This window comes from Lepus europaeus, chromosome 5 (genome assembly GCF_033115175.1).
Source record: "Lepus europaeus isolate LE1 chromosome 5, mLepTim1.pri, whole genome shotgun sequence".
Taxonomy (NCBI): domain Eukaryota; kingdom Metazoa; phylum Chordata; class Mammalia; order Lagomorpha; family Leporidae; genus Lepus; species Lepus europaeus.
The window spans coordinates 67,805,887-67,831,955 of record NC_084831.1 but is presented as its reverse complement, the minus strand read 5'-3'; the positions used below and the strand labels follow the sequence as shown (position 1 = coordinate 67,831,955).

The following is a 26,069-nucleotide window of genomic DNA, read 5'->3' as shown; positions in this document are numbered from 1 at the left end:
CGAATGAGAGCTTTGTTGACTCTTAACTAGATTGGCAATTTTGTTGTTTTAGAACTTGAACTGTTTCACTATTAGTTGCTGATCTTCTAGAGTTTCTTTTGAGAAAACTGTCAACATGAAAGTAGTTCCTTTAAATATGATCTGGCATTTATCTTTTGTAAATTTTAGGATATTCTCCTTATGTTTTACTTTTGAAAGATTAAATATAATATGCCATGGTAAGGATCTGTTCTAATCGTGCCTACTGGGAGTCCTACATGCCTCTAGTCTTTGGAGAGCCATATCTTTCTCCATATTGGGGAAACTTTTTACTATTCTCACTGAATAGGTTTTCTAAGACTTTTTTTATACCTTCAGGTACTATTTAGACTTTTTTAAGGATTTACATATATATTTGAAAGGCAGAGTTACAGAGAGGCAGAGGCAGAAGCAGAGAGAGAGAGAGAAAGAGATCTTCCATCCACTGGTTCACTCCCCAAATGGTTGCAATAGCCTGAGCTGAGCTGATCCAAAGCCAGGAGCCAGGAGCTTCTTCCAAGTCTCCCACATGTGTGCAGGGGCCCAAGTACTTGGGCCATCTTCCACTGCTTTCCCAGGCCATAGTAGAGAGCTGGGTCAGAATGGAGCAGCCAGGTCTCAAACAGGTACCCATCTGGGATGCCAGCACTGCAAGTGGCAGTTTTACATGCTACTCCACAGCGCCAGTCCCAAGACTCTATTTGGTCCTTTGATCATTTCCATGGATCCCAAAACTGCTTTAAGTCTTCCTAATTTTTCTTCCTCTTTTATATTTTTGTTTTGCCTGACTGAGATGTTTCAAAAGACCTGTCTTCTAGATTGGATACTCTTTCTTCTGCCTCACCAATTCTGTTGTTAAGCTTGTCCATTGTAGTTTTCACTTAACTTATTGAATACTTTACTTCTAATATGTGTTTGGTTCTGTTCAGTTTCTCTAGCTTTTTGCTGAATTTTTCATCCATGTCATGTATTGCCTTGGTAATTTCATTTAACAGTTTCTCTCGGTTTTTTAATAACCTTACAATCACTATTTTGAATTCTTTTTCAGGCATTTCATCACTCTCCCCTTCTTCACAGTCCAATATTAATGAATTATTGTGTTCCTTTTGAAGAAACATTCAACCTTCGTTTGTTTTTTGTTTTGTTTTGTTTTTGACTGAAGGCTTTATACCCTGACAATGTGTCTCTGGGGCCTGGTGGGGATTAGTTCCAGGGGTGTGTGCTGGATAAGGCCATGGAGGTATTTTCACAATTTGTGGGTGGGACAAGAATCAAAGTGACACCCATTTTGGGTGTGGTAGACCACCTCTGGTTTTAGTCAGTGGGAGGAAGGGATATTGGAGCTGGATAGTATGTTCACAGTCCAAGCTTTTTTGTGTTCCAGGATGAATCAGCTGATTCACAGCCTAGAGTGAGCTCATGATACCAGTGCACACCATTCCTGAGGCATGCACACAGGCACAGAGCACTTACTCACCCTGTAGTGTATCTCCTGACCCCTCCATGAAATCCATCTCCAGGAATCAGGGATCTCTGTCTCCATAGTCATACCAAGTGGTATGACAACACACAACCCCCCCACTCCTTGGTCTGTGCTGAGAATTCCCACAGTAACAGGGTGCAGGGGATCCACTCTCTATCCTGCCAGCTGTTTTAATAGCCTCCAGCAGCAGATCAGGTCATAGTTCAGGGGCAGCTCCACCTCAGCAGATTAAGTCTGGCACTTTAGTAGGCGAGGGAGCAATGTGATCTCTCTTCATGAAGCAAAGTAGTCATTCAAACACCCCCACCAGGTTCCCAGGCCAGTTCAAAGCCAGTGTTGATCATGGAATTCTCCTTCAGTCAAAGCTGCCAATGGCCGGAACTGAGGCAGCCTCCTCTTACCTTGCCCTGGGAAGGTGGCACTTCCCAACCCAGAGCTGGTCATGTAGATGCAGAAGTAGCTGGAAGCAGTGTATCTGACTCTCTCCTTGTTACTCCAAAGAGTCTGTGTTCTGTTCTGTCCATTATCCACTGTAAATTGCTTTCAATCAGTCCCCTGGGAACATGATCCTTTCTTTTTTTTTTTTTTTTCTAATGTCCCTCTGTGACTGAAGTCAGTTTGGCTTCTCACTATTCACCCATCTTGGATCTCATCCAGATCCATTTTTAAAAGACAAGAATTAGAAGAAACAATGTGTGAACAAAAAGTGAACAGGAAGAGCAAAATTAGGATGGTAAAACCTAGTATAAATATATCTATTAGATATGCATGCATTAGGTTCAATAATTAGAGTACAGAAATTGTTAGCTCAGATTAAAATATAGGCACAATAGTTGGAGTTGCATATTATTTACAAAAGTTACACAATACATAAGGCAATAGAACACTTGAATGTGAAGGAAAGGGTAAAAATATATTTGCAATAATTAAACAGAAGCAAACTATAGAAACCATATCATAAAAATAGGTTTTAGAATTAAAAAGCATTAGGATAGAAATAATTTGATTCACTAAAAAAAAAAACCATAATTACAAGCTAGTATGCATCTATTATATTAGCCTCAAAATTCATAGAACTAAAATAATAAGTAAATAACTGGATAAATTGATATTGAGTATAAATCCCCCTTTAGGCACATTTCAATACAACTTTCTACTGAACAAATGTATCATAATTTCTTTAGCAAGTTCCTATTGATGTACATTGAGGTTGTTTCTAGTTAAAAGGACATTTAAAGGCAGATGTTATCAAGTCACACAGACAAATACTGGAAATACTTATATCAAATACAATTTTGGACCATTTGGACCATTAGAGCCAAATAAAATATTTACTGTATAAATATGAATCTTGTCTTCATAAAAATGACTACACTGATCAATCTCATGTAGATATACATTATAAACATGTAGCTTCTACTTTTTTTGAAAACTGTATTTTATATTAATTTTTTTCACTCTTTTCAAGGAATATGGTACTGTTACCAGGAATACAGCAATCTTCAGGAACACCCAGGTTCTACATTAACTATATATGACATCGGGATTCAGACTAATATAAACATGTACTTTCATTTGAAGCAAACATGGTTCATATTGAGTGAGTGGACTTTAATTTTATTTTCTTAAAAATTGTAATAATGAGAGAGTATAGTTTTGTCTAAAGGAAAGCTGGGTTGGTAGAACTTAGTAATTGCATTTGTCACTAATGTAATAAAAGGTAAATATTAGCTACAGAAAGTGAAGAAAATCATTGAGGAGAAGTCACTGCATAATCTAAGAAAATACTACTTTATAATGATCTCAAGTCATGTGCCTTCAACTTAAACTGGTTTAATTTTGTACATTTATAAACATTAGTTTTATATCTATGAAAGATGTTTAAAAAGAAACAGATGCTTTGTTTTTCAAACTTCTTTAATATAAACAAAAAGAAATGTTAGAGGCTGTTTTCATAACATAACACAGACTGGTTATTATAGGACTCGTAAGTAATAAGTAACTGAAAATAAATTTACATTTTTGAAGCGTTTTCTTGGATTATTGAATTAGTTAAGGGTTATGTTGAAAAATTCTTAAAGCAAGAGATTTCAGAGATGGCTTTGATCTTATATTCCTAGGATGACTTTATTATAATATTCCTTGCACTTCACAGAAATTTATGCTTTTTAATCAACATTTTAAAATACTGTCTAATTACATGTTGCTTTTTTTAAAAATCACCTTCATATTGTTGAAGTTAGAGAGTCAGGCATGACATATCTGAGGCAATATCATTCTGTGGTTTCATGATTCCAGACACTGGGTCCCATCCTCATAAATCTGGAAACTTTGCCATTTTACTCAAAAATCCTCAGGCTTTAAAAGACAGGTGACATGTTATGTCACCAGAGTGTCATTTTGATTGTTTCTACCTGTGGCCAGAGTATAGACATATTCCATCTTGAGCACCACTTTCCTGGGACCAAAGCACATGGAGAGCTATATTGCCAATAAAAAACTTTTTTAGCAAAGAATCTTGCACAGCTCTAGGAGATGTTTTCAGAGGACTCCCTTCCAGATTCATTTTTTCTGAACAGTGCAAGATCAAAATTCCAAGCTCTTACTCTTTGGCTTCCTGCTTCTAGATCACTCTAGTTTTCTCACATTATTTTAAAAAATATTTGTGGAAGAATTGTTTCATTTCTAGCTTTTTCTTTTTTAACTATGAAAATCAGGCATCCTGGGAATTGTATCTTCATCACTTTTCCTGATTTGAGTAATTCCACAGCTCCTCAGCTATCTACTTACTAAAACATACAAGTTTCAGCTATCATGTAATGGAACATCCACTCTTGGGTGGATCTTAGTTTCAAGTTCTGTAATCACCCTTTGTTGTCTCTTAAGAAGCATCTATACAAAAATCTTTGAGACGATCAGAATCTGTCATTGGAAAAGTTAAAAGGTGTGCTCAGGGAAAATAAAGGCTTTCTTGAATTTTCAAGTCTTGTAATACCAATCTCTCCTCGAATGAGCCTCAATTTTCATAACACGCTTATCAAAAAGTGATTTCTTGTTCTGTGTTTTGACAAAATGCTAGGTGCTAGAGACAAAGGCATGAATGTGAAAATCTACTCATTGGCAGAAACTCTAAGCAGAGTGATAAATACAACAATTATAACTTTATGAATCCTAGATTGTATGAAATGGTTCTGTTCCTGTCTCTGTTGTTAACTAACTTCATGATCTTGGGTACATATCAATCCCCAGGCTCCACTTCCTCCTCTGTTTAAGTGTAGTTATTGTAGCTGCTTTCTGAGGTGTCAAATTTGTTTCTATTATTTGCTTATATTTAAATACCAGGAGGAATCTACATATAATTTCAAAAGACACTAAAATCTCTCTAATGTACAGTTTGGGACATGCCCAATCGGACTTGCCCCAAATGGTGGAGTTAGAATTGTGCCAGGGGATTCCAATACAATCCCATCAAGGTTGCATGTACCAATGCCATCTCACTAGTCCAAGTGATCAATTTCAGTTCACAATTGATCACACTGATAGGTCTAAGAGTCAAAGGGATTACACAAACAAGACTAGTGCCTGCTAATACTAACTGATAGAATAGCTGATAACTGATAGAATAAAAATAACTGATAGAATAAAAAAGGGAGAGAACGATCCAACATAGGAAGCAGGATACACAGCAGATTCATAGAATGGCAGATGTCCTAAACAGCACTCTGGCCTCAGAATCAGCCCTTAAGGCATTCAGATATGGCTGAAGAGCCCATGAGAGTATTTCAGGCATGGAAAGCCAAGACACTCTGGCAAAAAAAAAAAAAAAAAAAAAAAAAAAAAACCTAAATGAAAGATCTCTGCGAGTGAGATCCCAGTAGAAAGAACAGGGCCATCAAAGGAGGTACCATTCTCTGAAGGGAGGAGAGAACTTCCACTTTGACTATGACCTTGTCTGAATAAGATGAAAGTCAGCGAACTCAAAAGGCCTCCATAGCCTTGGCCACTCATGACAAGAGTCTAGGGAGATTACTGATGCCATAAACAAGAGTGTCAAATTGTTAAGTCAACAACAGGAGTTACTATGTACTTACTCCTCATGTGATCTCTGTCCTTAATGTTGTCCAATGTGAATTAATGCTATAACTAGTACTCAAACAGTATTTTACACTTTATGTTCTGTGTGGGTGCAAACTGATGAAATCTTTACTGAATCTATACTAAACTGATCTTCTGTATATAAAGATAATTGAAAATGAATCTTGATGTGAATGGAATGGTAGAGGGAGTGGGAGATGGGAGGGGGCAGATGGGAGGAAAGTTACGGGGGGGGGAAAAAGCCATTGTAATACATAAACTGTACTTTGGAAATTTATATTTACTAAATAAAAGTTAAAAAAATAAAATAAAATAAAAAGAATCTTTGTCAACCAAAAATAAATAAATAAATTTATATTATTAAAGTATTACATATTCACAAAAAAATCTCTCTAATGTAATTGTTTTGAAAATATAATTTTGTGAAGCTGTAAATATAATATATAATGTTCTTTAAGAATGCAATTTTAAGGAGCCTCATTAGCGCAGTAGGTAGCACATCATAATGCAATTTTAGAATGCAAAGTGATTATTATGTATTTGATTTTCTTAGGTATATCCAAAGAAGATAATAATTTTAGCATAATAGGGATACACTCCACAATTTTGATCTCAAATTACTGTCTTAATATCATATAATGTACCTGGAATTAGTATACTGAGTTTAACTAAAAGAAGATACAGAATGAGATAGTATACTACTAAGATACTGCCACATTTCTAGATTAACTGATTTCAACTTACTTGGAGATGTCTGATATAGTGTCAGAATATTAGTGGTATAACAATATAAGGAAACAGTGAGCTCTCCATCCGTGAAAGTGTTCATAAATGAGCAGAATAACTATGTAACTGGGAGGTCTAGAAGGAATTCTCATGGATGGATATTTAAGTTTCTTTTATATGATCATGTTATGTAATTAGTGGTAACATATTTCCTTGATTTTAAGATCCACCCATTATCACTCTTTAGTATTTCTGAAATCAAGATACATCCTAAAATTATTGAACATTTAATGAAGAGTTTATTTACCTTTCTTAAAAACTTATTGAAAGTTAAAGATGTGTGTTAGAATTATAGAAATATAATAATTTAAACTATTTGGCTTCAAGTATAAAAAACAAATTCAAGCTAGCTGAAGAGAAATAAACATAGGAGTGTAACAGGGAGTGTTTATTTTAAGAATTAAGACTGTTTCATCAGACTCAAAAAAACAGGAAGGCAACAGGGCTCTCAAATTTACCTAGATCCCAAAAACAAAAAGCCAAAAAGAACCCAAGATTTCTTCTTCTTTCTCTTTCTTTATGCATTATATTCTTTCTTTGCAGACTCACTTGGTATATAGGTGGTTTTGACGTAGTTCGTTAAGTTTGTCTAACCCTTGATTTAAGAGGTTGATAAACTTCAATTTAAGACTAAAGTGGATTTCCTTAGTTTTAATTCTAAGACTGCTACGCCAAGTTAGATTGGGTTTACACCCTGGTTGCATCCACGGTGGTCATGGTACATGGAGTCACAGGATAAAATTATGGCAGTCAAGAGTCTGCCCTGTCAGTCAACAAGGACAATTCAGAATCACAGTGAGCAAGGTGGACAACTCAGGTTCTTTTGTAGGACTCTCTTACTCATTGAGCTACAGAGTACAAGCAGCTACAACAGAGCTAATAAAAGCAATTCTTCCTTCCTTCTCTGCCTATTTCCCAATTTCTACAAGTGGTGTGATGTGTTTTTGTGGATAAAATGAAACCTGTCTGGCTGACTCACTCAAGCTCTAACTAAAGGTTTTAATTTGGATTTAGTAGCAGTTCTTGGAGGTTGGCAAAGTGAATTTGAAAAATCTGTGTTTTGGAGAGATAGTGCTCCTTAAATGAGAGGTGTCAGAATTACAGGGATAATCATAAAGTGTAGTTTTAACGTTTGGAGAGAAAGTTTGTTTTTTTTTTAAATTGATTTGTGTCAAAAATGGGTGTCTTCTTTCCTTTTCAAAGTGGTATTACTATGCATCACTGAAGTGACTATCACCCTCATGCTGATCTTCCTCAGGAAACAAATCCGCGTTGCCATCATCTTGGTGAAGGAAGGGAGCAGGTAAAGCCCTTATTGTAGAAACTAGGATTATGGACATCCATCAGTTAAATCAGTCACCACCATCACACAGATGGCTGAAAACTATTTTTCCCTTAAGAAGACTTGTTAAAGAAAACAACTGTTCTTTCAAGAAGACATGTTTAGATTTAAACTCTGCTACTTACTACTAGAAAGGTCGCTGCTAACCAATCCTTTAATATCCCAATCCTTGATTATCATTGGGGCAAAATAAGAATAAAACCTGTCATCAGTGTATTAGAATTTTTGAACATTAAATGTATGTTTGGAAAATAACATGTGAAAATAAGTGATAAAGTACTAGGTAAAAGCAGTATTACATGTTATGCTATTTTCATAGTGGGTAATATGTTAATGTTAATATTAATGCTAAGATCATTTGTAGAACCTTAAATAACTATAATTCTGTAACGTTAATTATGTACTATTACCATTTCTATTTGTGACAAATATTTCTAATAGGACAATTGATTCTGGCACCATCAGATTATACATTTTTGTTCACAGCTCATAATTCCAGATTGCTTTATACCCAGAATAATTTTTTATTAATGCATTACAAAATAAACATTCTTTCATAAAATTCAGGCTAAGATGTAATAATACCTATAGTTTCCAAACTATTCCAAAAGGTCACTTGAAGATAATACATACTCTAAACTTTTGAATAATGCATGAAAGAAACAAGGAAAAAATTACTGTAAAGCAAAGAGACCATACTCTCTGCTTAGAATGATGAAAACTAACTTGTTGAGGCCAAGAACCAAATTATTTTTAATTGTCTTTAAAGGACTGTTTTAACAAAATTGCCATATGATTACTGTAATAATAGGGCCACCTGAAGCCAGTGGTTTAAATAGTTAACAAGCAGTTTGTTAAACTCCTCTTTCCCCACAATACTGACAACCTATCATTAGCCACTGAAAACTGCTGATTTACTGGGTTTATTTCTTAAATAATATATTATTGTGCAGTTCATTTTGACTTGCCCCACTTGTTATGTCCCTAAATGTGTGTGTGTGTGTGTGTGTTATAGGGCCAATAGGACTGTGACAGGTTGATAGTTTACTCAGGGAAAAATAAAGTTCAGAATAAATGGACATGAGAACATAGAGTAAACCTAAAACATTCCATAATTCACTTTAAGTCAGTGTACACAGAAGTGAGATAACAGCATTGCTGAAACAGTGAGATGAAGAAGGTAACAGATGCAAAAGAAATCTAAGAAATACAATGCGTTTTGAGTGGTACTAGTTTCATCATTTTTCTTAGTATATCAAACAGCATTGTGTCTAACCCAGTGTCATTTACTGAAACAGTCATTTAAGAGAAGTAGTTAGAGGATGAGTATTTAGCCTTGCAGTTAAGACACCAGTTAAAATGCCAGCATCCCACATTGGACTACCTGGGTTTGATACCTGGTTCTAGCTCCTGACTCCAGATTCCTGCTAATGCAGACTCAGGGAGGCAGTAGTGATGGGTCAAGTAACTGAGTTCCTGCTACCCACCTGGGAGACCTGAGCTGTATTCCTAGGTGTGATACAGAAAGTCCCAGTCATTAGGTGCATTTGGGGAGTGAATCAGCAGATGGGAACTCTTGCTCTCTCCCCTTTTCTGTTTCTGTGTGTGTGTGTGTGTGTATGATTGTCTCTCAAATAATTTTTAATAAAATAGAGATTGCACAAGTAGGATGGTGAGCATTTCACAAATTATGTCCTATGATAAACCATCAAAGAAATGATTATCCTAGGTAAAAAAAAAAAAAAAGGCGGGGGAGGGGTTGGGGTTGCTATGTGGAAAATGTGATAGAATACTCATCTCTACCTCAGAAGTTAGAGGATGTAAGTTATAAGCAGCCAGATAAGGGAGAACTTTCTGATACTTTGTTAAGGAAATGGAATAAGTTGTATGATATGAAAATAAGTTCCCATCACTCAATGTGTTCATCCAAAGGTAGGGGACGATGCTGTGGCATAATGGGTAAACCGCCACCTGCAGTGCTGGCATCCCATATGGGTGCCGGTTCAAGTGCTGGCTGCTCCACTTTTGATCCAGCTCTCTGCTATGGCCTGGGAAAGCAGTAGAGGATGGCCCAAGTCCTTGGGCCCCTGCACCCGTGTGGGAGACCAGGACGAAGCTCCTGAATCCTAGCTTCAGGTCAGCACAGTTCCAGCTGTTGCAGCCTTCCAGTTTTAAAAATCTAATAATCTGGGGTGAGCATTGTGGTGCAACAACTTGGAATTGCCTGCATCCCATATCAAAGTGATTGGTTCAAATCCCAGCTACTCCACACTTCTGATCCAGCTTTCTACTAATGCGCCTGGGAGGAAACAGGTGATGGCTCCAGTCCTTGGGGTCCAGCTACCCATGTAGGAAGCCAGATTGAGTTCCTGCCCACCCAGGTAAGAGACCAGATTGAGTTTCTGGCTCCTAGCTTCAGCCTGGCCTAATCCCAGCTGTTGTGGACATTTGGGAAGTGAAACAGTGAATATTAGAACTCCCCCTCCTTGCCCCCCACTGCTTTTCAAATCAATAAATATTTTTAAAATACAAAAATCTAAACAAAGGAAGAAATTGCATGATTACAATGCATCAAATACTTATGGATCAGACAGAAATAACCAAAAAGAACAGAGTTTCAGGGACTTTAGGAAGGAATCAAACATAAGAACACTGGAGTAATGTCTCAATTTATTTTTAAAGATGAATAAATAAAATCTGAAACACATTAAGAATAGATCAGAATGATCAGACCAAAAAGGTCAGGGTTATGACCATTGTTCTTAGTATTAACTCAGCATAAGCCTTATTTCTAGTTCCAACAGACAAAAGTTAAATTGACAAAATACAGCTCTGATTCAAATAGCATTTTGAATTTCAACTATTTGTTTTATTTCAGAGCCATTGGATGCATTCCTGGTACATTACTTTATCCAGTTCTAACTTTCATTTTGCTCTCAATCTGTATTTCCTACTGGGCTGTGACTGCAGTGTATCCTTTAGTAATTAACCTCTTTAAACTTCAGGTCCACATTTCTATTCAGGGATGACAAGTTTCTGCCCAGTGTCTTCTATCCCTGAAAAGAGGAGGAATTTTCTAAGGAAATAACTGGATTTTTCTTTCTCAAGCCCTAAAAAGTTTCAGTCTACTGACTGAAGTTCCCTTCATATTGGTCACATGGCAGATTTGTTTTGTTACATACAACACTTCTCTTCAGCAATAGTCTAACAAAGCTCCTACATATTTTATTTTTTTAAGGACCCACTCAATGCAGCTGGCACACATTATGTTAATCTAGACCTAAAAATTGTATGAATTATCAAAATATTCAGTTTTTTTAAGTTAAACTCACCAGTGAATTTTCAGCTATCTGCATTATTTTCTTGCCCATTTATTTTCAATCTATCAGAAAAATAGTTTATTCTTAATAGAGTTCATCCAGTTTCTTGGCTACATCGGGGATACCTGTATACAGAGTCGTAACCCCACAGGGGCAATGTATACATGAAAATAAAACCTGTGACCCAGAGGTAAGTAAAAGAAATTCTCTCACCTCCTTACTTCAATACAGAATTTTACTACATTTCACCTTGCAGTTGTAGGAATCATTCTGAAACAGAGATCCTAGACACTGATGGGGGTCACTCTCTACAGGAGGGGAGCGTGGGTTAAGTGTTAGCAGCAGAGCATTGAGAACTGTAGGGGAAAGTGCAGATAAAGCACTAGAATTATTTACTGAGCTTTTGTATCATATCATATATCCAAGAGGAAGGTATTGGCACCAATAGCACTAATAAATGAGAAATTATGGTAGGAGCAGAGTGACTAGCCTATTGGAGAAAACAGTGCATTTTCCAAAGCTCAGTAAAAAGGTGTATGAAGAGATGTGGTAGAAATAGAGTAATAGCAGAAGCCAGTAGAGAAAAAAATAGGACATGCATTTATGGGCTCTACAAAAGAGGAAGGGGGCAAGAAGGTATTATCTTGGAATGGTATTTAATATTATATTCTCATGTTGTTGTTGTTTTTTTTTTTCTGAGTGCAGACTTTTAATACAACCGATGTTCCGAAAGTTTGCCCTGGGGCTTTGTGTAACTTTGCTTTCTATGGTGGAAAAAGTCTGTACCATCAATACATCTCTACCTTCCATGTGTACAATCTATTTGTCTTTCTCTGGCTTATAAATTTTGTCATTGCATTGGGTCAGTGTGCCCTTTCTGGTGCCTTTGCTACTTATTACTGGACCGTGAATAAACCTGATGACATCCCACCACATCCACTTTTTACTGCATTTGGACGAGCCATACGGTAAGCTTCATGTTGAACACTCCATCCTTCTCCTCTATTGTATTTAGTGTGCTTATAACTCAGTCTTAGCTAGTTAGTTAATTCAGGCGAAACTAAAAGTGCAATTCAACATTCATGGAAATCCATTGTCTTGTCTGTTTTTAATAACCACAGTTTCATAATCTCCACCCAGTCCAATATCTTTCTAATGCCATAGGTTACTGGAAGAGGAACGAGGTAGAGAAGGATGCCATATGAAAGATTAAGGATTAATTTGACTGCATATCTGCACTGCTCCATCAAACATATTTTATGAGGACAGGCTATTGGTATTATTTTTGTAGATAAAGAGCAAGATAGTATGTAGATTAAAACCATCTATGGAGAGCTTTATCAATCTGAATAAGAGAGCACAAAAACTCTGCCCTATCGTTCCTTGTGCAGTTCCCTTTTGCCTGTGAAAATTTTTCAGCTAGCATCCTTTTACTTAATAATAAAGATCTTTCAACTTATATTTTCATTTTGTCTTTGTACAGATATCACACAGGATCCCTAGCATTTGGATCTTTAATTATTGCATTAATTCAGTTGTTTAGAATTGTCCTACAATACATGGACAGGCATCTTAAAAGTAAGGTTCCAGAATTTATCTCAGACTTCCTGACTTCTATGAAAATAATAGCTTGGGGCAATGGGGAGGGTAGCCTGATGACTGTAACTTGGTATAGACTAGGAGGGATGAAAGTGGTCAAGTCTGGGATGTGTTTTGAAGGAAACCCCAATGAGACTTGCTGAAGGATTAAGTTGGCAGGGGAGAAGCAGTAGTGAAGAAAAGAGAGGCAAAGTATATGATCTTATTTATTAAAATATGAAACCCAGTAGAGGTGAATTTTTAAAAACATATTAACAACTTTGTCTTTACAAGAGTTGAAAAGTTACTGTTGGCCGGCACCGCAGCTCACTAGGCTAATCCTCTGCCTTGCAGCGCCTGCACACCGGGTTCTAGTCCCGGTCGGGGTGCTGGATTCTGTCCCGGTTGCCCCTCTTCCAGGCCAGCTCTCTGCTGTGGCCAGGGAGTGCAGTGGAGGATGGCCCAAGTGCTTGTGCCCTGCACCTCATGGGAGACCAGGAGAAGCACCTGGCTCTTGCCATCGGATCAGCGCAGTGCGCCGGCCACAGCGCGCCAGCCGCGGCGGCCATTGGAGGGTGAACCAATGGCAAAAGGAAGACCTTTCTCTCTGTCTCTCTTTCTCACTGTCCACTCTGCCTGTCAAAAAAATAAAAAATAATAATAAAATAAAATAAATTTTAAAAAAGAAAAAGAAAAAAGTTACTGTTGAGAAGCATGATGGACATGTCAGATAGCAGTTCCTATTCTAAAGCTCAGGTCAGGTTGGGCTTAAAATACAATGTGGGTTTCAAGGCATAAATCTTCATTTATGACATATATAACTTTCAAGCATATAAAATCTGCTTAGAATTCACCTTAGATAGCCAAAGCAATCTTGAAAATAAAGAATAAAGGTGGAATAATCAAACTTCCTGATTTCGAAATAAAACAAAGCTACAGCAATCAAAACAGTGTGCCACTGCCATAGAACAGACATATAGACCTGGAATAGAATAGAAATTCCAGAAATAAACTCCCATATATATGACCGTTTGATGGGGAAAAGTCAGTCTTTTCAATTCATGGTGATGGAAAACTGGATATCTCATGCAAAAGAGAGAAGTTGGACCCTTACCTTATACATGTACAAAAATTACCTCAAAATGAATCAAATACCTAAATAAAAGAGTTAAACTATAAGACTCTCTACAGTAAATATAGGAGGAAAGTAAATATAGGTGGAAACAGCCCAAATTTCTGGAAATAGATGAGTGGATAAACCAAGTATGTCAAATATATACAATGGAATATTATTCAACCTTAAAAAGGAATGAAGTGTGAGAATTTGGTGCACTGGTTTGGATGCCACTTGGGATATCTGCATCTCATATCAGAGTGCTTGATTCAAGCACAAGTGCTTGATTCATTAGCCCTCTAATGTGCACCCTGGGAGGCAACAGATGATGGTTTAAGTGCTTGGGTCCTTGTCACTGACATGGGAGATCCAGACTGAATTCTGGACTCCTGGCTTCAGCCTGACCCAGTGTTGCAGACATTTGGAGAGTGAATAAATGAAAGATCTCTCTCCTTTTCAAATACAATGGAAAAAGTGTTTTTTTAAAGGAATGAAATTATGAGCCTTCAATAGAGTATGCTATGAAATACGCAAAATACAAATGGACAACTATTGTATGATTCCATTTGCATAGGTACCTAGAAAAGGCAAATCTATACAAACTGGAAGTTTAATAGAGCTTACCAGGGACTGAGAGAGGAATTATTGATGAATTGGTATAGAATTTCTACCTGAGGTGATAAAATGTTCTGAAAATGGATACTAGTTATTTTTATAAAATATATTAAATGTACTCAATGCCAATGAATTTACTTGTACACTTAATAATGGTTTAAAATGGCAAATTTTATAGTACGTTTGTTTTAGCACAATAAAAATTTTAATAAAATTTTAAATATTTCATGATTATTTTGATTCATAAGACTCTGTTGCAAATCATTAATAGATTTAAATACCTCCTTCTCATAGATGCTCAGAATAGCATTTCAAGATTCTTACAATGCTGCCTAAAATGCTGTTTCTGGTGTTTGGAAAATGTGGTAAAATTTTTAAACAAAAATGCCTATATTATGGTAAGTAGGTTATTTCTTATTTATAAGCTTCCCATTTGCAAACCCAACCCTAGGTCTACATTGCTCTCTCTAAAACAGTTTCATGTCATACAGTTGAATTTATCACATGTTGATAAATGCAATATATGATTAGAGATATCCAACGCATGATTAGAATCCAGTGAATGATTAGAGATACTTCCTTAGCTGAGATAGTATCTTAATTATACTTCATTACTATCTTCAGTATCTTATTTTGAGAGAGAAAATATTGTTTACCTTGCGAGATTAAAAGTGTGCTAGATAGAAAATTGTTTGTGCTTTTAACATACTATAGTTGGAAGAAAGCTTAAGTACTCTGTATTCACTCTGAGAAGAATTCTTTATAATTCTGGAATTTATATAATTTTAAGGAAGGGTCTAATCCTTTTCATGAATCTTATGTGGGCACTGGCAATGCTTGACTGAATTTTTTTCCTATTGGAATATGCAGACTTCTATGGATTTTTTTTTAATAAGAGACTCAGAAAAATAATTCTTCTTAAAGTTAGAGGCTAAAAACTTATAATACCTGCCATTATCACAAAGACAGGGTCTGGAAAAGTGATTCAAATAGTCATTGATTTATCTCCAATGAGTGTATTATATTGTGTATTTTAATCAAAAAGTCCAGTATAGTGAAAGGCACTCTATTTCCTTAACAGTAATTTTTAATTTTTTTTAATTTTTAGATTAACATGTAAATTTAATGGGGTATGCTGCAGTGTTTCAACACATACACACAATCCAGTTAAGAAATGGGCAAAGTATCTGAATAGATATTTCTCAAAAGAAAAAATATAAATGGCCAACAAATACATGAAAAAAATGCTCTATGTCATAACCCATCAGAAAAATAAAAATCAAAACCATAATGTAGTTTCTTCTCACTCCAGTTACCATGGCTGTTCAAAAAGACAAAAATAATAAATACTGGTGAGGATGTGGAGAAATGGGGACCATTAAACACTGTGAGAATGCAAGCTAGTACAGCCATTATAGAGGACAGTATGAAGATTTCTCAAAAAACTAAACATTGAGCTGCCATAAGAAGCTATCCTACTTGTGGGTATATATCCAAGGAAATGAGATAAGAATACGAAAGAGATACCTGCATTTCCATGTTCATTAAGAACAATTTTTAATGTGGAGTTAATAATATTTAACTCCAGTCAAAACATTTCAAAACCAGAAGTTGAGGAAAAGGTCTGTCTTTGACACTATGTAATGCCCTGGAATTTAAGGGCATGTAGCATTTGACACAAGCTTACTGTCAATGACTATGAGAGCTGGGCAGAGTTGAGGACACAGTTCCCAGGTATTAATTTGGCTGTTTTCCTGTCATTATATTGTACTTTGGTCTTGTTAGGGTATGTTACTGATTACAGAATAATATCAACTGTCTTCCTCAGATCGCAGTGTATGGTGAAAACTTCTGCACATCAGCAAGAGATGCTTTCAATTTGTTGATGAGAAACATTGTAAAGTAAGTAATCAGGCTAAACACTGCAACAGACGAGTTAGTGAACCTTGAGCATCACACTCTTTGAATGTTATTTGAAGTGTTTTGGCCTTATCTTTAATTTAATAGATTTTACTCTTTCAAAATATCATTAATTTACTTTCATGCCTTAGCATTTTTGCTTCCATCATCCACCTGCCTTTACACCCACCAGCACTCACTCATTTTAATTTCTCCTCCACTCAAGAAATCCCCAAGGATCCACATTGTTATCTTTTGGGGTTTTCTTTAAAAAATTTATTTATGTACTTATTTATTTAATAAGGCAGAATTATAAATAGAGAAGTAGAGACAAATATTGCCTCTGCTGGTTCACTCCCCCAGTGGTTGCACTGCGTCACTTAACCTGCTGTTGTTCTGCAACACCAGTCCCATACATTGTCATCACTTCCTGTTGTCATTTCCCAAAACTGATGCAGCCTGAGTGGGCAAAATCAGAGGACAAATATAGCATTTTCAGGATTCCGGGTGTCTTTGACCTTAAACTAGAGAGGCCGACACCACCACTGCAGGGCACCCAATGGCCCTACAATGCCATCTTCTGTTCACTTCTTAAAAATAACTCCATCCTTGGTGCTATCTTCATTTCTTGCATTTTAAAATTCCAAGTAAAATTTCAGCCAAGACACATCAAAATTAACTCATAATTTATTTACTCCCATAAGTTTCAAGGAACAATGTATTTTAAACATAGAATTACACTTTCTTTTTTTTTTTTTTTTTTTCTGATAGAGTTGCAGTGACAGATGAAGTTACATTCTTTATATTAATCCTGGGGAAAATTCTAGTCTGTGGGATAATAGGTGAGTAATAATAATTTAAAAAGTTTAAAAGATGCTTGGAAAACTATTTTACTACAAAAAGCAATCTTCCTTTGCAAATGCACAATCCACATGCTCTGCCTTTTCAATGCAGGTGTCCTGGCCTTCTTACTCTTCACAGAAAGAATGCCAACACTTGTGGAAGGGCCAACTTCCTTAAATTACTACTGGGTACCTTTGCTGGTAAGAGCTCGTGTCTTAGTTGGAGCTGCTATCACAATATCATAGACTGGGTGGCTTGGACAACAGAAATTTATTCCTCACCTTTCTGGAGGCTGGAATATCCAAGATCAAACAAAGTGCCAGCCAGTTCAGTTCCTGGGGAGGTCCTTTTCCTGGTGTGCAGGAGTACACTTTGCAATATCCTTATATTTGTGTCTCTTCTTATAAGAGCACCAATCCCACATAGGGATATTAACCTCATCTCTTCCGCCCCAAAGCCTCACCTTCTATTTCCATTGTGTTGGAGATTAGGAATTTGTAGGGCTCACAATTCAGTCCATAGCAGCTGTGTGTTATTGACTGTATGATTTACCAGAGACAGCAAAATCAAAACTGAAAAGGAGTAGAAAAAATAATAGCTAGTGTTATCAGTCTCACTTTGTGTCACCCTCCATTCTGCTTCAGAGACTGGATTTCTTAGAAACAACCCCTAAAACAAGATTTATGCAGAAGGTAATTAGGAAGTTCTTTCCTGAGATACATTCCTAGGGAAGTGAGGAAGTGAGGAGGAGAGGACAGGGTAGCAGGATAAGCTGACCCACGCTGACCTCAGACGTAATTACCGGAAGTTCTGGCATAAGGGATGGGCCCATGTGTGCATTATCAGGCAGCTGTTGGCCACACGCTGAGCTGTGGTTGGAGGTGTGACTTTGGGTGAGGCAGTTCCCTGCAGGGAGAGCAATTCCAAGTGAGAGAGGCAGCTGAGTCATCAGCAGCCTATATTCATAACAAGTGGGAATGGGGAGGAGGCAGGGGGAACAGATCTGGATGGAGCCCTGTGGTATACATTGCAATATATTAACTCAATCCATGTGTCATAAAACTGTTATCACTCACATTCTCCAGCCCCCACGCCCCTCCCCATTGCTAGTAGGAAGCCCAGAGAGGTTAAGTAACTTGAGGAGTGCCTGTGCTATGATTCATACCTAGGCAGCATGTGCTGTTAACCCTTTATGCTTTATGGCCTCAGCGCACAGTGTCCTAAATCTGGGATATTTTTGGTACACAGTTGGGGGCAGTGCTTAGAAAATGGGAAGATAATCTAGCACATGTAGTTTAAATTCCAAAAACATGCAAAAGTATTATTATTGGATATTTTGGTCTGCCTATTAAAATAATTTCCAACAGAGTGCTTCAGAGCTCTCTCATCATGGCTTTCATAAATACCTTGCATTATAGTTCTTCTGGGCAAAGTCGGTGACATGTTGGTTCTCTTATTTACAGACTGTCATTTTTGGATCTTACCTAATTGCACATGGGTTCTTCAGCGTCTATGCAATGTGTGTTGAAACAATTTTCATCTGCTTCTGTAAGTACTTGGTATATGTGTTTTCTGCATTCCATGGATCACTGAGAATGGAGAAGATGAAGACCCATGTGGTTAGCTGGCTAGTAGAATTGCTATTACCTGATTGCAATTTCAGAACAGTATTTTTATGGAAGGAAACCTTGCTCAGTAGATGCTCTTTAAACCTGAACAGCAAAGAAGTAATATGTGCAAGGCATAAAAAGACAAATACTGCATGATCTCACTCACATGTGTAATCTAAACAAGTTGAACTCATAAGTAGTAGAAGGGTGATGTCCAGGTAGAGGGGGGGAGAGGTCAAGGTGTGAGGAAAATGAGGAGACACTGGTAAAAGGGTACAAACCTGCAGCTACAAGATGAACAAGTTCTGGAGGCCCAATGTAAGACTTGGTAACTATAGTTAATAATACTGTATTGTATACTTGAAATTTGCTGTGAGGGGCACACTGGGTTCTAGTCCTGGTCGGGGCACCGGATTCTGTCCTGGTCGCTCCTCTTCCTGTCCATCTCTCTGCTGTGGCCCGGGAGGGCAGTGGAGGATGGCCCAAGTCCTTGGGCCCTGCACTTGCATGGGAGACTAGGAGAAGCACCTGGCTCCTGGCCTCGGATCAGCGCGGTGCGCCAGCCGCAGCGGCCACTGTGGGGTGAACCAATGGAAAAGGAAGACCTTTCTCTCTGTCTCTCTCTCTCACTGTCCACTCTGCCTGTCAAAAAAAAAAAAAGAGCGTGAATATTCTCACCACAAAAAAAAAAGCCTAGATAACTATGTGATGATGTGCTAATTAACTTGATTGTGGTAACCATTTTACAATGTATACATATATCAAAATGTTATAGACCCCAAAAATATATATATTTAATTTCTATTTGTCAATTACACCTCAATACATGTGTGGAGAAAAATATAAAATTACAAAATCAAAGCCTTTAACAGCTGAGAAAATGAGATTTGCAAAACAAAAGAGGCAGCTACTGAAATGAACCTCAGGTTACATGGCTCAGGGCTAGCATGATATTATTTTTTCATTTCTTTTTTTTTTTTTTTTTTTTTTGACAGGCAGAGTTAGACAGTGAGAGAGAAAGAGACAGAGAGAAAGGTCTTCCTTTTGCCGTTGGTTCACCCCCCAGATGGCCACTATGGCTGGCGCGCTGCGCCGATCCGAAGCCAAAAGCCAGGTGCTTCTCCTGATCACCCATGCGGGTGCAGGGCCCTAGCACTTGGGCCATCCTCCACTGCCTTCCCGGGCCACAGCAGAGAGCTGGACTGGAAGAGGAGCAACCGGGACAGAATCCGGCACCCCAACCGAGACTAGAACCCAGGGTGCCATCGCCGCAGGCGGAGGATTATCCTAGTGAGCCGCAGCGCTGGCCATTTTTTCATTTCTTTATGCTTTTATGTTTCAAATAATTATAAGCTTCTATTGTATTATATTAACATAACTGAGGATATAAGTGACCTTTAGGAACTGGGTTTAGGAATAGTTTAACTAGAGCTCTTACAGATTCTGATAAAGGCAATGGTTTCAAAGACACACAGGCCGATTTCTCACCATGTAACATGACAATTGATAGAATTTATTTTTTTATTTTTAAAAAATTTTATTTATTATTTATTTGAAAGTCTGACTTACAGATTGAGAGAGAGGTCTTCCATCCACTGGTTCACTCCCCAAATGGTTGCAACAGCCAGGTCTGAGCCAGGGTGGAGCCAAGGAGCTTCATCCAGGCCTCCTACTTGGATGCAGGGACCCAAGCACCTGAGCCATCTTTCACTGCTTTCCCAGGCCATTAGCAGGGATCTGAATTTGAAGTGGAACAGCCGGGAGACAGTGACTGGGGCCCACATAGGATGCCAGTGTTGCAGGAGGCGGCTTTACCCACTACATCACAATGCCAGCCACTGGATAGAATTTATATAGGAGCATGTTTGGGAAGTATGTAGATCACTTTAGAGACTTGGAGATAAAATGCTTCTTTAGAGCTTTCATCACTGACTTGTACACTATGCCCCTATGTGGCATGCACAGCTCACGGACCAAGAATGGGTGCCAAATATTGGTCCTGGATCTGAAAAGTCCTAGAGAAACTGGTGCCCAGCAGGAATTTCAGTGGGCCCTCACTTTCAATGTCATATCAGCAGGGAAAAGAACAAAATTTGCTAGCCATTCAGCTACATGCCCTGAGAGATGATTTGTCAGGCAAATCTCTGTTTCTCTTAAGAGAAACAGAAAGCTTAGTCTCTGACAAGGCATTTCTGAGCAATGCATTTGCATAAAATTACAGGGTTTTTTTTAGAGTAACCCACACTACCAACTTCATGCTGGCATCAGGAGAGGCGATAACTATAGGGAGACACATTGAAGGAAAAAACACCAAGAAAATCCTCTAAGATTTAAAATTGATTTTCAATAACTGAACAAAGAAAGAGAACATTGTGTACCAGATGGTTCTTCCTCTGGCTATCAACGGAACTGGATGTTTCTGTCTTTTCCTAGTGCCTCCAGTTTGTTAAGAAAACCACATGCACAAACTGCAGTTCAAGTGTAGGGTGGAAAAAGGAGCCCCAGAGGAAGGCAGTGCCTAAGTCACAGTAAAGGCATGGCTCTGGAATGTTCCAAGATCTCTTCTTTCATCTCAGCACTTATCATGGGGTCAATACCTGGAGATGCCTCTGTGACCTTCCCCATTCTTGTTACTGAAAATATCTTTCAAAATTTATCTCAGGTGATGACCAGAACCTACTAGTTTCCAGTCTTTGGAATCTTAAGCTAATTGTATAGATTTTACATTTGGAAGTAGATTTTTAATTTAGACAATAAAGAATATTAATACATGACCATGAATAATTTCCTTTTATAGATTCATGACTTTGATAATAAAGAACAATGGAAACCATGTTGTATCTCTCTTCCCTTCCCAGCTGTTACTATGGGTAACATCATACTTTAGAAAACATTCTTCTTAAATGATTCCCCAAGCCAAACTGATTGTGTGGAATAACATTTTTATTTTTTAATATATTTTTATACCTATCATTTTGAGTGCCAAAATCTTGTGTTTTTAAAATGCCATCCATTTCAAACACTTCATTTATAGAATCAAGGTGCTAAGAATCCTAGTCCCAGGGAGGGAAAAAAATAGTCATATATGATTACTAACAGGATCCAGACCAGACTTCCCACCAGTTCCTCAAGGGTAATAATGATATAAACATACGATATAACATAGAAATAAGATTAAGGACAAAAGGAACAAAAATGTTCAGTGTTTTCATGTCTCTCCTTCACTTCTCAGTTTGTGAGGAAGGCTACCATGAAGTCTGATATAGTAATCTACTGAACCAATAATCCAACCATTCCCAGAAGAGTTTAGATAATACCTGCTGTGAATTGTACATTTATGCAGGAATCTGAATTCCATGTAAACTTCTCCTTACATCTCAGCACTAATTCTCATCTCCACCCCACCCCACAAACCACCGAGCAGATGGGTGCTCAGTGAAACACAGCATCACTTTAATATCAGCCTAAGCAAAGCCAGAAAACACTGGTCTTAGCTTTTTATAATTATTTTATATTCATTCTAAAAACAGGAAAATAGTGACAAAGTGTCAGAGAACTACCTTCTGATCTGTGAGCCCACTTTCCAAATGCCCACAGTAGTCAGGGCTGGGCCTAAATCAAAATACCAGGAACTCAATCCAAGACTGCCACATTAGTGCAGGGGCCTAACTGCTTGAGCTATTACGTGCTACTTCTCAGGGTCTGCATTAATAGGAAGCTAGAATTAGAAACCAAAGCCAAGAATTGAACCCAGGCACCCTGAAATGGGTCGCCAGCATCTTAACCCCTAGTGCAAACACCTACTTCTGGTATTAGCTTTTGAATGTAATCTGAGGAATATTGCAAGGATTTAGGACAAGAAACCTTAGCATTAAATAGGATTACTGGACCAGGTGTCAAGAGGCTGGATTCTCATCTCGATTGCTTCAGAGTTTTTGACTTCAGTAAAATCATTTCACATCCCTGGGTGTTAGACACGTCATCTATAACATTCAGATGTGGGCTACCATTAAAAGTGACTCTAGGGGCTGATGCTGTGGCACAACAGGTTAAGACAATGGCATACCATATGGGAGTTCCAGTTCCAGTCCTTGCCACTACTCCACTATGTCCAGCTTCCTGCTAATGTGTCCTAGGAGGTAGCAGATGATGGCTCAAGTACTTGGACCCTGCCACCTACTTGGGAGATTTGGATGGAGTCCCTGGCTCCTGGCTTAAACCTGGTCCAGACCTGGCTGTTGTGGCCATATGGGGAGGGAACCAGTGGATAGAAGCTCACGCTCTCTCTCTCTTTCTCTCTCTCTCTCACTCTCTCTGCCTTTCAAATAAATAAAGCTTTTTAAAGAAATGATTCTAAACTTAGAAGTTCAATGATTTTTCTTCATATATCATAGGATTAGTACACTTTTTATCAACTTCATTCCTGAGGATGCAGCAATTTATAAGTTTCTGAAGTGAACAGTCATAAAATTTAAAAATAACACTGTGAAAGGACATGAGGGGCTGGCGCCATGGCTCACTTGGTTAATCCTCTGCCTGCAGCACCGGCATCCCATATGGGCACCGGGTTCTAGTCCTAGTTACTCCTCTTCCAATTCAGCTCTCTGCTGTGGCCTGGGAGGGCAGTGGAGTATGGCCCAAGTTCTTGGGCCCCTGCACCCGCATGGGAGACCAGGAGGAGGCACCTGGCTCCTGGCTTCGGATCGGCACAGCGCACCAGCCGTGGCGGCCATTTGGGGAGTGAATGGAAGGAAGACCTTTCTCTCTGTCTCTCTCTCTCACTGTCTATAATTCTACCCGTCAAAAAAAAAAAAAAAAAAAAAAAAAAGGACACGAAAGGAAAAATGGATGGAACTGGAGATCATTATGCTAAATGGTATAAGTTGGATACAGAAGGACAGATACTGTATGTATGTTCGTTCTCTTACATGGAAGTTAAATAGAGACAGTTTATCTGAATTTCAAATAAGAGAAGAGGGTGGGGGAGTGTAAGATAAGGGGTGAAGGTAAGGGTTCTGGTATTCCATAGCACAGTGGGGAGATCCTGGTGCACAATAAAATGTCATATTCTTTATTAAGAACTGTAAGAGAAGAGCTGGTAGGCTCCAAACACAAAAATAAGGAAATGGAAAGGCTAATTGCTTGGTATTATTCGTTTACCATGTGTATATGTGTTGAAAGATTGAACTGTACCTCTTAAAAATGTATAAGTATTACATCTTAATTAAAAATGCTTAATCTCCAAACAAAAGCAATAAAAGAAAAAACATGGACGATCTTATTAACATTTAAAGTCTCAAAATCGAACTCTTTGGGATTGGGAGGGAACAGTGGGAAATTTTAGTGCTTCCTGGATTGAGGCATCTTGCCTTATCCAGCCTTATCCAGCATCTATACCTTAACTGCACGAATTTGTTTTATATTTGACTTTCTAACATGGATTTCTCTGATTTTCCCCTGTTTGATTCGCCAACTTATAAAAACACATGTGCTTGTTCTGCTCTGGCTCGCTGCTCTTGCCCTGCTCTGACTGCTGCACATCCAGGTGAAGATCTGGAAAGAAATGATGGATCTGCAGAAAAGCCCTACTTCATAACCCCTAACCTGCATGGAGTTCTGTCCAGGAAGCAACTAGTGCCCCAGAAGCAAAAAGTGTAGAAAAGCTCCAAGCAGTGCCACTCACTTTTAAGTTGAAATTTTGTAAATTAGGTCAAGTGTGACTTGAAGATGTTGTTTATGAGTAATGTGAAATTTCTGTGCTATTTCTCAAAAGTCAGCACCTGATACCATCTGAGTTGTCAGGCTTTTGATGACAGTGGCCTCTGTGAAGTAGAAGGCTTTTATAGACGGGACCCAGCTGAAGAGCAAAGTATTAATGTCCAACCTTTTTAAAAATCTTTAGCCGAAAGTGTTTCAATAACTTTTTTAACTCAGCGTGCTGTTTCCATTCAGCACTTTGATAGCCTTTCTTTTTATAACTGTATATTTGTAAAGGATATTCAGGCAATTTTTGAAAGCACTATAAATGTGTAATCAATTAGCCATAAAAATAATGACCTATAGTTAACCAGCATATGGTACTACATGTGTAAATATGGTGCTATGGTTATATTTATACTGTTCAAGCTGGTGGAAACTCTCTAAACTGTGATTAAACGTCTATTAATGGTTCCCTAGGAAGTATATTTCAGTAAGTGAGTCAAGTTCATAACAAACATATAGTTGTTAATGTTACATAGTTTCTACAGAAAGCATTATTGGGTTAAAATGACTGTGAAACCTTTATGGCCATTCTTCTGTAGTGAAATTATATTTGTATTGAAGTTGAATATGAGTTCTGAAATGTCATTTCCAATAATAGAAACTGCTGGCTACCATGAAAATATTCTGAACAAAACTGAAAATGCCGCATAACTCATGCCTGTTGTCTCCAACTCAAATTTCCTATTCCCACCAAATGGAAGACTAGTATGGATTTGTTTCAGAGTGATTTTTCTTTTCCTGAGCATACCTGTACTTCTAGATTAAAGAGATTGTGTAGCTTTGTTCTACAAAAGGTTTCATTTTAGCTCAACTTTCAGTAAGGAAAGAGAAAAGATAAGTAAGACACTTTAGATTTAATCCTAAGGAAAAATGTTGGCCCTTCACTAGGTACCTAATCTGGTACCTTTACAGGGAGTTTACTGAGTGTTAGGAAATTTCTCGCTCCAGGGTTTGGGAGGAAAGTTATCACCACACCCTACCCCTGCTGACCAGAGCAACAAGATGGTTTCTGAGCCATGCCTAAGTCTTGCATGGTAGAGCGAACCATGAATCTGACATACGATACTTTGCCTATCCAGCCCATGTGTGCAAATTTATTTGATATTGCTAACTGTTGAAAATGCACCCCAAAAAGATCATTGAATAATTTAGCATTCCTTGGCTTTTACACTAGGCTGGTATATAGCGTCATTTGTGAATTGACAGAAAGGAACATGCTGATGTAATATGTTAATCTGAATATAATCCACACATTCAAGAGTCAGAAATGTATTACTGTGTTACAAATTAATATAAGTACTAACTTATTTAATTATCCTGAAGTGTAAGAACCCTGATTTAGACTGACTCATGGCAGCTAAAAGCAAAAAGCCAGTGAAGAGGGAAAATTTTCAGAATATTGGTCCTATAATGACTGCCAACTTATTTTTAGACTACTTTCTTGAGATTATTATTGTCAAAAGTGTACTATGGCTTCACATTTTGGCAAAATGCCTTTTTCATCCTCATTCTCCTCAAAGGAAAGAGGAGTGATCACTTATTTTCTAGATTTTAACATTATTATTATTATTATTCAATAATTAGGGGACACAGCAAAGATCTG

General features: G+C 37.8%; 1 protein-coding gene and 1 long non-coding RNA gene across 8 annotated transcripts in view; one reads left to right on the top strand and one right to left on the bottom strand.

Moving 5' to 3' along the window:
• The window catches only part of SLC44A5 (solute carrier family 44 member 5), a 440,515-nt gene that overhangs the window by 412,051 nt on the left and 2,395 nt on the right, over positions 1–26,069 (top strand). For 5 of the 7 annotated variants that reach the window (XM_062191559.1, XM_062191556.1, XM_062191560.1 and 2 more), the window contains 11 exons: positions 2,970–3,101; positions 7,586–7,685; positions 10,603–10,695; positions 11,147–11,234; positions 11,750–12,012; positions 12,528–12,622; positions 14,646–14,749; positions 16,180–16,253; positions 17,022–17,092; positions 17,205–17,293; positions 18,557–19,027. In XM_062191559.1, the coding sequence (XP_062047543.1) occupies positions 2,970–3,101; positions 7,586–7,685; positions 10,603–10,695; positions 11,147–11,234; positions 11,750–12,012; positions 12,528–12,622; positions 14,646–14,749; positions 16,180–16,253; positions 17,022–17,092; positions 17,205–17,293; positions 18,557–18,859 (1,412 nt within the window). In that variant the 3' untranslated portion in view covers positions 18,860–19,027. Of the gene's footprint in view, positions 1–2,969; positions 3,102–7,585; positions 7,686–10,602; positions 10,696–11,146; positions 11,235–11,749; positions 12,013–12,527; positions 12,623–14,645; positions 14,750–16,179; positions 16,254–17,021; positions 17,093–17,204; positions 17,294–18,556; positions 19,028–26,069 lie in introns of those variants that run through there. The other 2 variants (XM_062191562.1, XM_062191561.1) reach the window with 1 other exon arrangement.
• Positions 16,986–26,069, bottom strand: part of LOC133759874 (uncharacterized) — a 38,735-nt gene continuing 29,651 nt past the window's right edge. The window contains exons 2-3 of the long non-coding RNA XR_009865926.1: positions 18,578–18,682; positions 16,986–17,999 (exon numbers count right to left, since the gene is read on the bottom strand). This is a non-coding gene — a long non-coding RNA (uncharacterized LOC133759874). The remainder of the gene's footprint in view (positions 18,000–18,577; positions 18,683–26,069) is intronic.